This window comes from Puma concolor, chromosome D2 (assembly GCF_028749965.1).
Source record: "Puma concolor isolate L17-30 chromosome D2, mPumCon1.1.hap2, whole genome shotgun sequence".
In the NCBI taxonomy this organism is placed as follows: Eukaryota; Metazoa; Chordata; class Mammalia; order Carnivora; family Felidae; genus Puma; species Puma concolor.
The window spans coordinates 79,433,494-79,445,525 of record NC_141677.1 but is presented as its reverse complement, the minus strand read 5'-3'; the positions used below and the strand labels follow the sequence as shown (position 1 = coordinate 79,445,525).

Sequence of the window (12,032 nt, the reverse complement as noted above, 5' to 3'; positions counted from 1 at the left end):
TTCAGTGAACAGAATGACTCATTTGGCATCATCCTGTTCCATTTATCTTGAAGGTTTTCTTTTAGGGGAATTTCTTGTTGCCCGTCTCAACTTTCAGTGACTTAAGACGCTGCTAATTCTACAGCTGATGGCAATGAACATGGGTACAACCCTCTAGGAAGACAACTTGGCAATATACACAGAGGGGCATTAAAAAAGCCTTATTCCATCCAGTCGTCGCACTTCTTAATATCTGCCCTGGGGAATAACCCTAGATACAAAAGTAACCAAGAGCATGAAAATGTTCATTTCAGTATCCCCTGCCACAGCAACCACAGTTCAAACAGACACAAAGCGGGGACTCGGTAACCAGACGCTGGTAATGCTTGGGACAGAAATGATGGAGATGCCAAACTGTGGCTCTTTTTGCCAGTTTTCTTTATTTGCGATGTAATTAGACTATATTTATAATTTTTAAAAATTGATACGGTAAAATGTGTCATCAAATGTATGAATTCATGTCCTGAGATGTCTACAGAGTCCAGTAAAAGAAATAAAAAGTAAAAAGAGCCTTGATGCTAAGAGAGGGAAAACTTGGTATAGTCATCTCAAAGAAAATCTAACCGCAGCTTAAAAGACAAGGAAGCATCTCAGCCCCGATTTATCTGGCCATGATATTTGTACTGGTTGTTTTTTTTTCTTTCCCCTCAGCGAGAGCACTATAATTATAGTTCAGAGGCATTAATAATATGTGCTTAGAACTCTTGAGAGGAGAAATCAGTCATTACGTGCATGGCTTTGGGGTCATCTTCCAACTGAAAGAGATCATTCTTTTGGAGGGGAGATCATTTTTTTTTGGGGGGGGGCAGTTATCTTTAGCATCATTTTGGAAGACTAAGCCAAAGTACCCACTGCTTCTCAGCCTCATGGGAAAATCATATGGATGGACCCTGTCCTCTCCCAAACACCCACTTGCTTCCAGCAGGAAGGTGTGGTTGACGTGGGAAGGGCCTCAGGATGGAGTCCACACTGGCTCTCCACTGATGAGCTGGGCAGCTCATGAGTCATGTTCCCCTTAGGTGCCCATTTCCCCATCTGTAAAGAGAAGGGTTGGGCTACAAGACCTGCAAGGCCCTTCCACACTCAGGCTGCACACTCTGGGATTCGGTCCTCCCTACGAGGCACTTGGGGACTATGGCCAGCCCTCTGAAGGGAAGGAGTTGTTCTTGTCCACAAAACCCCAGAAAACATGAAAATGAGGTGCGGCCGTGGTCAGAGATGGGCTGTGGAAGCCCACAGTATTTTTCAGAGGACGAAGGACTGTCTGGCTGGCCAGTGATGGGCATTCCAAGGAAATGGCTGTGTCTGAGAACACCGCAGAACCACCCCCCCCCCACACACACACACAGGAAGGAATCAGGGCACGTGGGTCCTTTCTCGACAGTCTCCAATCCTTGCCCTTCCTCCTGTGCCTTCTGTGCTGTTATCAGACTTCTCCTGGGTTTCTCCGGTGAGGGCTGAACCCATACTGGGCTCTAGTTTTCAGAACCCAAAATGTCAAAAGTGTCGTATCTTGGAATACGGATTCATACATTTGATGAATTTCTCCAGCAATTTCAAGCTGGAGAACCTCAATTCAGGCCACTTCTTGGCCAGCAGATGTCCGACAGAAACTCAGCCTGAGGAACTCAGAACGCACGCCACAGGCTCCCTGGAGGCACAGTGGAGATGGCAGTGTGCTCCGTATAATAATTCCCAATTCCTAGTGGTTTGAGCCAAAGTGTTCTTCCCTTAAGAGCTGATGGTAGTGGACTTGACCTTTGGCTTCCCTGAAACAGAGCATCAGTGCTTACGAATAATGCAGTCGCCCTGGCCAAGGGCTATCGTGTCTCAGTGGGATGGGGGGACACGCCCAGAGGAGACCCATGTCTTAAACACACAGGAAGCGTATTACTTTTTGCATCCTTCTGGCTCCACCGCTTGGTGCTGGTTGTACCAGGAGCCCCGGAAGAGTCCGGAAGTGCCAATTCAGGCTCCTAATTCCTTGCAGGTGCAATGCTCCAGGACTCCCAGATGACCACACAGCTTCACAGCCACTCTCTCCTCTGACTCTCACAGTGTCCCTCTGAGGTCTCCTAGGCAGCATCGTTATCCCCATATTACAGATGAGGAAACTGAGGCTGAAGGGAGTTAGGAACTCCCCCAAAAGGTCCAAGCAAGTACGAGAACCCAGGTCTCCTGACACCAGGAGGTCACAAAGGAGACAGCGGGTCAGGGCTTTGGAGCAGACTCAGGAGACTTTGCCACACCTGTCTCGCGAACCGACAGACCAAGCAGGCCAAAAATCAGTCAGGCCAGGGTTGACCTGAACAGCACTATCAGTCCACTAGACCTAGTTGGCATGTATAAAACACTCCATCCAACAGCCACAGCAGAATATTCTGCTGTTCACATGGAACACTCGCCAAGACAGGCCACATTCCAGACCAGAATACACACCCTACCAAACTTAAAAGAACAGAAATCATACCAAGTATGTTCTCAGACCACAGTGGAACTGAACTAGAAATCGAGAACAGAAAAGATCGCTGGAAACTGCCCCCCGCCAAATACTTGGAGATTCAGTAACAGTCTTCTAAGTAACACTCGAGGCAAAGAAGTCTTGAGGCGCCTGGGTGGCTCAGTCGGATAAGCGTCCAACTTCGGCTCAGGCCATGATCTCACTGCTTGTGAGTTCAATCCCCGCATCGGACTTTCTGCTCTCAGCACAGGGCCCGCTTTGGACCCTCTGTCTCCCTCTCTCTCTGCCCCTACCTACCCCACTTGTACTCTCTCTCTCTCTTTCTCAAAAATCAATAAAAAACATGGATAAAAAAGAAGTCTCAAAATGGTTTGGGAGTAAGACAGAGTTGGGTCCCAATCCCAGCCCTGCTTCGTCCTGCCAGGGAGCCTTGGTCAGTTACAACCTACTGCTTGGAGCCTTCTCTTGTTTCCTGAGCCGGGAAGCGAGGACAATGCCATTCCCTCCCCCGGGTGGCCCTAGTGGCCAAGGAGGCAGCAGGCCCCTAACTCAGGGTGCACAGTGTCCCCTCCCAGAGCACACACAGTGGCAGTAGCTCTCTGGGGGTCACTGTTTCTCCAGGGCTGTGACCCACCACCCGGCCGTCCTGGGGTCCCTGGGCCCCCTGGCTAGCTCACTCCGCCAGAGAAAACCAGATGTGACCGCTAGACGCTGAGCCTTCTCTCCTCCATATCTGGCTGGCAGCCACCTGCCTGGGCAACGCCAACCGGCAGAACTCTGTGTCCATCCATCCCCACCAGGTGGTGACTGCCACCTGGAATAGTGGCACCGAAGACAGGGCTTCTCCCAGTCACGGGGTGCGAGATGACTCAAGTGCTAGATGAGCTGCTGAAATCTCACCCGAGACGATGTGAAAGGGAACCGTCCCGCAAACCTCGCCAAACCCTGAGAAGAAAACAGCTCGTCACACACACAGGCCTACCGTCTTCTTCTCAAGATCTGATTGCACAACTAATGAAAAAGATGTTTCCTGAGGCCTGAAGGCATTGCACAAGCCTCTGACTCACTTAGGGTTTATTCAAATCTGAAAACTATCAAAAATTCCAGCCACAACAACGTGCCCTCCGAAACCGGCATGTGCCCAAGGGCGCAGGATCAGCCCCCGGTGAGGGAGTGGGCCATGGTCACGTGATGCTGGGGAGGCCCGTGTGCATGCAATGCACTTACTTGACAATTTGTCCCAGGAATCTCAAATAATAGGGTAGCCGGTAGGCTCCCACACTTCGATGTGGCAAATCTTTCCATGTGAGACACTCCCAAAACAAGGATTATTCAAGAAGCTCTCAGGGCTTCTAAACACTGCCATCTCCTGAGCGTCACAAAGTCCCTCCAGGCAGGGTTAACAAGGGGACATCTGTAAAAGCTCAGGTGTCCCAGCTCTTCACTCAAGAGAAGTCACACAGGGGCACCTAGTGGCTCAGATGGTTAAGCGTCCGACTTTGGCTCAGATCATGATCTCCCTGCTGGTGGGTACAAGCCCCGCATCGGGCTCTGTGCTGACAGCTGGGAGCCCAGAACCTGCTTCGGATTCTGTGTCTCCCTTTTTCTCTGCCCCTCCCCCACTCATTCTCACGCTCTCTCTCTCTCTCTCTCTCGAAACTAAATAGGAAGGAAGGAAGGAAGGAAGGAAGGAAGGAAGGAAGGAAGGAAGGAAGGAAGGAAGGAGAAAGAAAGAAAGAAAGAAAGAAAGAAAGAAAGAAAGAAAGAAAGAAAGAAAGAAAGAAAGAAAGAAAGAGAAAGAAAGAAAGAAAGAAAGAAAGAAAGAAAGAAAGAAAGAAAGAAAGAAAGAAAGAAAGAGAGAAAGAAAGAAAAGTCACACACTTGTCAAATGATACATAGGCAAGGACCAGGGGGTTCACGGGGTAACAGGGACAGTGGCGTCTGAGTCCCTCTGCCCAGAGAAACTTTCAAACATATTTACTGGCAAATTCCAAGTCAGCTTCCAGGACACATGTCCCCCACCACCTTCCTTCTCTGCGAAGCCTTCTGTAACGCACCTGCCCACCTCATCCCCAGGAAGACATGATCCTTACAGCACTCGCCCCGCCGAGCTGACTCCCTGTTAGATGTCTCAAAAATGATGACTGTTTCTATTATTACAGCTAATGCTGATTGGGTCCTAGTAACGCAGCAGGTACACTTCTAAGCACTTCATATAATTAGGAGCTTCCACCCCCTGGCAACCCAAGGACATATGTACGCAGGTACTATTGTTTTTATTATTATTCCACTGACGAGGAAACTGAGGCTTACAGAGATTACGTCACACACACGACGTCCCACGTTTAGAAAGTGCTGATCCGACTCCTGAGGCCAGGTATCGCGTGATCCAGCACGAAGTCCTTGAGATCGTGGGCTGCTAGCCTTACTCCCTTCGACCCCCTTCTGAGTACACAGTAGGTGTTCCATAAATGCTCTGAAGAAACTTAGAAATAGAATCCATGTCACTAATTCCAAACGCTAAATTCTGTACCCTCTGAGCAGCAAGTGGCCTGGCCTCTTCGCTGCCACTCATTTCGGTCTGGTGCTGTGTTATCCTAGCTGGTGACCATCGGTGGCTCTAGACACATGTCACCCAGCAGCACTGGGTCACACCAACTTCCCTATCACTTCTGGGGGCCTTTTGAAAAAGCATTTGGAATTGGTACCTGTCTCAGTTCCTCTGTTGATGTTAATTCTACCTCCCTTTCTTTCTTTGCCTTCTTGCCTCCTTTCTTGCCTGCCAGCCTGCCTGCCTGCCTGCCTTCCCTTCTTCCTTCTTCTTTAATGGCAAGGAAGGTGGGAAAGAAAGATGAAATGACTCGAGAAGGATCCCACTCCAGCCCAGCCGTGGGGCCTCTGGGAAAAGCAGGGAGAGGCACCAGGTTCACTGGAGCTCACATCTCAGGGGTGGGCATGTCACCACGATGGTCAACCAGGGATTTTCCCCAGCCAGCAAAAGCTAACGTACAAGGGAACCAGGCCCAAGATGGGCCACGTGACCACGGGTTTTTAGATTAGTTTTCTTACAAGAATCACAGACCATTCCAGCTAGAAGGGACCTCAGAGATCATCTGGCCCAATCCCCTCATTGCTGAGGCTCTGAGATGTCGGGGGCTGGTCACCTGGTGAGGTAACAGTCTAGGAAGGGTCAGAGCCAGGGGCCAGCCCGCCAGTCCCTCCACACCAGCTGGCCTTCCAAGGAACCCTCAGCCGCTGCCAAGCTTGATTTCTTCTTCAAACTAAGCCCGACCAGAGCTATTTATTCACTTGATATACAGGCCCATGGAAAGTCTGATCTCTCAATCCAAGGCACGAAACAGTGTCCAGGATCACACAACTCCAAATGGACTCAGAATCCAGCCCCGCAGTCCGGAGGCTGTCGGACGCCTGACCACAGTTAGCTCATGGTCCCCACCAGAATCGCTTACTGAATGCGGTTATTTTAAGCTCTAATGCAACCTATTTACAGCTCTTCTGGACGGAATGAAATAACTCAAACGCTTGGCTTTCGACACTGTTAACTTACTAATTTTGTGAAACTTTAATATTTTAACTCTTTAGCAAAACCGACAAGAGAATAAAGGCAAATAACCAACCGGAGAGAGCAAAGCCTTCTAAACCGTGGAAAAGACGGTTCTTCTTCCAAGCTGGTGGCTCTTTACCAGGAATGCACAGCCAGGCTCCACCTCATCAGGGTGGGGGAGGAGAGATTTGGGGGGCGGGGGGGGGGGGGGACGGCGATGTTGGGACCAGGACCAGAACGAGGACGGGAGAGCTCCAGGCTTGTCTGGGCTGCAGTTTGGGGTGGGGTGGGCTCTCCTGGGGTGGGTACTAGGGGTAGAAACGGAGTAGCCTGCTGCTTTGAGAAGTCTTTTTCAGGCCTCTTTCCTGGCTTCTCGTCCATTTTTAGCAGAGATCTGTAGTGCTGGCTAGTCTTTTGCAATGTCTGGGAATCCAGAGGGGACTTTCTCTCCCCAACAGCAGTCTGGGGCCGAGGGTTCTGGTTTGGAAACATCTCTCTTCCAGCCCCTTCTGTTCTTTTGCTTTTCTGTAGCAAAAGTTGCACTGACGGCAACTGGGGCAACCATGTCCTTCAACTCTCGTGCCTGTGGAATGAGAGCTGGGAGGTGTCCTACATTTCATGTCAAGGCCATGGCCATCTGGAGCACTGTTTATTCCAGCTATTAGCCGCGGCTTAGCTGGAGCTGGCTTATAATCTTAGTTTCTCTGTCAACAGCACAGCATGGTGATTATGAATGCACCCTGGACCAGATGCATGGGTTCAAGTCCTGGACAAGGAACTTCTCTGTGACTCTGTCTCCCAGTTGGGACACAGGGAAGATTAGAGCACACTCCTCACACGATTCTAGGAGGGTCAAATGGGCTGACACATGCCTGGCACAGAATAAGCCCTAAATATATGTTAGCCTTTATTATTATACTGTTATATTACTTGCAATTCCTTTCTCCGTTATAATTTCCTGACAGCAGCAAATTTTTGCTTTAAATGAATCCAAGCTGTTAGTGGTGAAAGATGAGAGATCTTTGTTCTCATACTTGGACACTTTCCCATCCAAACCCTGACAGCAGCATTATTTCTTTTTTTTTTTTTAATATTTTTTTAATGTTTATTTATTTTTGAGACAGAGAGAGACAGAGCATGAACAGGGGAGGGGCAGAGAGAGAGGGAGACACAGAATTCGAAGCAGGCTCCAGGCTCTGAGCTGTCAGCACAGAGCCCCACGCGGGGCTCGAACCCACCGACCACGAGATCATGACCTGAACTGAAGTCGGCCGCTTAACCGACTGAGCCACCCCGGTGCCCCGAGATTTCTGAAATAGATGAGTTGGCTTCACCTCCAGAACCATTTTTAGGAGACGCTGTCTGAACTCTTCGTTAAACAGCTTACAGATAAAAGTGCTTTCTTGTCAGTGGTGACACGTTCCCCCATCCAACCATCCACCATGATTCTAAAGAGCCGCTCAACTCAGGGCCCGCTGGTCTGCGGGCATTTCCTCCTGGCTCCCCGCTCGCTCTCTGCTCCAGACAAACCCTCCAGAGGATCTCGGAGATCATGGAGCCCGCTCCTGTCTCGGGAGCTCCTTCCCCACATCCGTGCACGGCTCCCTCCAACTCCAGGCCTCCCGCGATCACCCCAGCGAAAAGAGAGAGCATTCCCGCCAACCCTCTCGGCCAGAACTGGCTGCCAATTCACCTCATTCAACAACGACGTCAAGTGACCTGCTCGCCGGCCGGGCTTCCACTGAATGAAGTCTTGGCTCCCAGGCTCCGGTCCGCAGAGGCACCTCTGGGAAGTCAAGGGTGGAGTGCTAGATGGCAGAAGTGGAGCGCGGGTAGGCAGCAGATGGGAAAAGCAAGGCCTTCCATTAGGGGAAGTCTGGATGGCCCTGTGTCTCAGGCACCTCTTATTTCCTGATGCATTCACTTATTCATTCATCACCTGCCCACATACCTACCGGGTGCCTCCCGTGTGCCAGGCAGAGAAGCACACGGCGTCTGACACACCGCAGCGCTCAATAAATACTTGCAGAGAAAAGGGTGAGAATAGCCTCGCCCCCTCTTGTCTCTCTCTCCTCTCAAGGCCGCTGTCTGGGAGCCTGATGTGGGCCTGATGGCCCACGGACAAGGACCTGTTTCTCTCCACACGGCGACTATTAATGCCTCTGCCAACTACAAAGCTCGCTAAGTGACTCCACGGGCAATAAATCAGGTGCTCAGACGGTGCCAATGACTCAAGACCCCGAGCAGTGAGACTACACACAGGAACAGCTGGCTTGTTTTTGACAAAAATATGCCAGATGCTTTTTTCAGTGTCGTCACCCCACACCCAGACTATTGCAGTGGCCCTCACTCCGCACCCTGGCGAGTTCTGCGCTCCGGTGCTAGGTGAGTCCTACGCCGGGATTTCTTTAAGCTGCCCCTGGTCCAAGAACATCCAAATACACAGCACAGCCGGCCTCTTCAGGCCCGGGACTCTGTGCCACCAGCCTGAGTCACTCTCGCTGCCCGCCCCTAACGTCCCCAGCCACACCAATCTATTCACCAGCTCCCAAGCAAGTTTCAGGCTTTGCCCAGACTGAGCAGGCCGCCGGGGATGCACTTCCCGGCCTTCCGGAAACTTCCGTCACCCCGTCTGACCTCTCTTTCTCAGCCTTGGGGTTGAGCACTAGGCTGGCACCAAGGAAGGCTGTCTGGGTTCAAATTCCAGCTGAGTGGCCGTGGGCAAGTAACTGAGCCTCAGTTCCCCTATCTGTGAAACGGGAATCTCACACCTGTGCACTGTCACAGCCATACCTCAGTCGCTGTTGGACCACTTCTCTCCGAGGGAGGTCTCCTGCCTCCCCCCTGGCTAGGCTCTTTCCTGAGGGCAGGCCGGGCTCCCTGCTCCCGTGTTGCTGGAATACACAACCTCCAATTTCTCCTCCACAGCTCTGGCACCTTTCTCTGCGTGGGAGCCAACCTGTGCCAGGCCCTAGTTGGTCGTGTTGGACCATATTTCTCCAAAGAAAATCTAGACCACTTCCTGGCGCTGGGCTCCCCTGCCTCCCTCCCTCTCCATGCACTGCCCGCGGTAGGAGGCTGCGGCCAAGTGCGCTGCCAAGCACAGCCGGCCCGTCCCTACACCGCTGGATTGGCCGCAGCTGAACTCCGTATTGTTTTTCCACATGGTCTCTCCGCCTGGAGAAGCATCCCTCTGGAAGGTCCCGCGAGAGAGACAATTTCCCCACCCTTCGCTGGGTCACCGGCACCTCCCCAGCCAGGACGGGTCTCGCTGAGCCAGAAATGATGCGAAAGTAAGGAGGAGGGGTTCACTTCTTCATCCCTAACCCGCCTCCCCCCACCCCTTCCCCGCCTCAGATTTCGCGATCCAAAGTTCCGTTCCGCTTATTTACAAAAAAAAAAAAAAAAAAAAGCCACTTTCATTTTTGTAGGATTGGCTCAAAACACGGGAAGCAGGCAGGCGGCCACGCCGCTGCAAAGGCTGCGGGGCTCAAGCGGTGGCAACCCAGCGAGATCATCTGGGGGAACCGCGGAGCGGGCGGGAACACCGTTCCTTTCAAATACAAAGTTACGGGAAAGTTTTCCGGGACAGGATCCATAATAAGACGAACGCACGCTTAACTCTAAAGGCGCCAGGGGGGTGGGGGGCGGAATGCAGAGAAGTAGAAGGAAGGCAAAGCGACAGAAATGAGTCCTGGCGGTCCCGACGCCTCCGGCACAAGGCACCTTTCCCAATCCCTCTCAACTCTACGCGCACACTCCTGTCTCGTTTGTCCGTGTTCCCCCGGGGCGCTGTGGTGCCTCGCGGGGCACCCAGCAGCCGGCCAGCGGGCGGGACGCCCCGTCACCCTGGCCCGGGGCTGCCGCCCAGAGCGCGCGGGGCACCCGCCGGGCGCGGAGCCGGCCCCGGGCCGGGCGCAAAGCTTACGTCCCCAGGGGGACCGCGGAAAGTTCCCCCACCGGGGGTCCGGGGCCCCGCCTCTCGCAGCAGGTGGGAGCCCCAACACCCCGCGACGCCTCGCCGCCCCTCGGCTCGCCCGGCCGGCCCGCCGGGGCCGGGATGGCGAGAGCGGGGAGCCCCGGGAGCGCAGGTACCTTGGCCGCAGGCGCCGCGCTGCAGGACGATGACCGGCGGCTGGTGCAGCCTCTCGGAGCGGCGGCTGGCGGCGCGCAGCTGGCACAGGTTGGCGTAGGTGTTGGCGTCGCTGCCGCACACCGGCTCGCTGCTGGCGCACACGCACAGGCCGGCCTGCGAGCGCCGCCGCACCGTGGCCGAGGCGGGCACCCCGAAGGGCACCACGCACTGCAGCCCCTCGCCGCACGGGCCCTCCTGCAGGCCGCACGCCGCCCCCTCGGGCGCGCCGCACACCTCGCAGCAGCCGCACGCGTCGCGGACGCGGCCGCCTTCGCAATGTGCCGGCGGCGGGGAGCAGCGCGCGGGCTCGCAGCGCTCCGGGCACCCGGCGGCGGCGGCAGGCGCCGAGCGTCCGGCCCGGGACGGCTGCGCCGGGGCGGGCGCCGCGAGCAGCAGCAGCAGCAGCAGCGGCGGCGGCGGGAGGCACGAGGCGCGCGGGGGCTGCATGGCGGCTCCGACGGCGGCGGCGGCGGGCTGGGCGCGGGCCGGAGAGCGGCGCCGGGGAGAGCGCGGGAGGGACTAGGGGGAGCGGGTGCGAGTGCGCGCGGCCGCGCGGCCCAGCCCATTGGCCTCGCGGCGGTGACGAGCCGCCTTGGGGACGGGCACGGCGGCCGGGGGGGGGGTGCGGCCGGGGGGCGGGCGGGCGGCTGCAGCGGGGACCGCCCGCGGCGGGGGCAGGGCGGGCGCGCCCGGGCACGGCGCGGCTCGCGGGGAGCGGGCGGGGCGGCGCGCGGGTCCGCCCTCTCGCGGGGCTCGGTGTCCGGCTCCGCGCGCCCCTCCCGCCCCTCCCGTCCGCGGGTTCTCGCACGCCCCTCGCCAGCCTAAAACTAAAAGGAAGACTCTGCGAAGGGGAACCTGCGGCGGCCCCGCGCGCGCGCGCACGCGCGGGCCCGAGGAAGTTCCCCAGATTGCCGCCGAGCCGGGGACCCGCTGGCCCTCGGTCATGCGCTCCAGAGGAGGGGGACGGGCACTTCCCTGGAATTGACCCCCGCGTCCCACACGCGCGACCGTGACCGCGGTCCCGGTGCAGCCTTGCGAGGAAGGCGGGGCTGGCGGAAAGCCCGCGGCCAGACCCACGGTTACGTGAAAAAAGCAAAGAGCCGAAGTAATTAGAATACAATCACTCGCGTCAGATTCCTTTGGAAAGTTGTTAACGGGTGGGAGGCGTGCTTGTACATGCACGGAATAACTCCGGAGCGTAGACGCGAGAAGCTGGTAGCACCGGGGCGGGGGGTGTGTGGGAGTCCTGGGTGAGAGAGGGGCTTTGTAGCGCCTGAGTTTTTCACCACGTGCATGATTATCTCAAAACGTTGTTATTACCTAAAGGAGTTCATCTTTGATCTTCCACCTGAGAGTCTTCGGTGCTTCCTTTGGGACAGATGCAAGTCAAGGCATCACCTGGAGGGGCAGGGGCGACTCCGGAGGTGGATCCGCGCGTCCCGGTGGCGCCAGGCCCTCGGGCGTCGGCCTCCGGGCCGATACTCAGCAGATGGACAAAGCTTACACCTGAGGCCCCGGGAGGAGACCGGTTCGCACACGCCCCGCCCAGGCAGAGATGCCGAAGGAAGGACGGGCGGGCTGGGAGCTCCGACCTTGGGGTGGAGTAGGTGTGGGAAGGGGCACAGGAGGCTTAGGGATTTTGCACTTTTTTTTTTTTTTTTTTTGTATTTGGGTGGTTCCCGTGTGCACGGGATGTTTTTCCAATAAAAATAGTTTTAAAAAGCAAAATCCAAATATTTATAACCGCCCCCGCCCAAAGCACCTCCCAAATGTGAGCCAATAGCATCCAGGATCCAGAGGGGTACCTGGGACCAAGAGTTGGGAAACAGGAG

The 12,032-nt window shown here is 55.3% G+C and overlaps 1 protein-coding gene across 1 annotated transcript in view; it reads right to left on the bottom strand.

The window, feature by feature from the left end:
- The window catches only part of HTRA1 (HtrA serine peptidase 1), a 51,774-nt gene extending 41,067 nt beyond the window's left edge, over positions 1-10,707 (bottom strand). The window contains exon 1 of the mRNA XM_086681083.1: positions 10,161-10,707. Within this exon, the coding sequence (XP_086537209.1) occupies positions 10,161-10,647 (487 nt within the window). The 5' untranslated portion in view covers positions 10,648-10,707. The remainder of the gene's footprint in view (positions 1-10,160) is intronic.
- Positions 10,708-12,032: the final 1,325 nt, after the last annotated feature.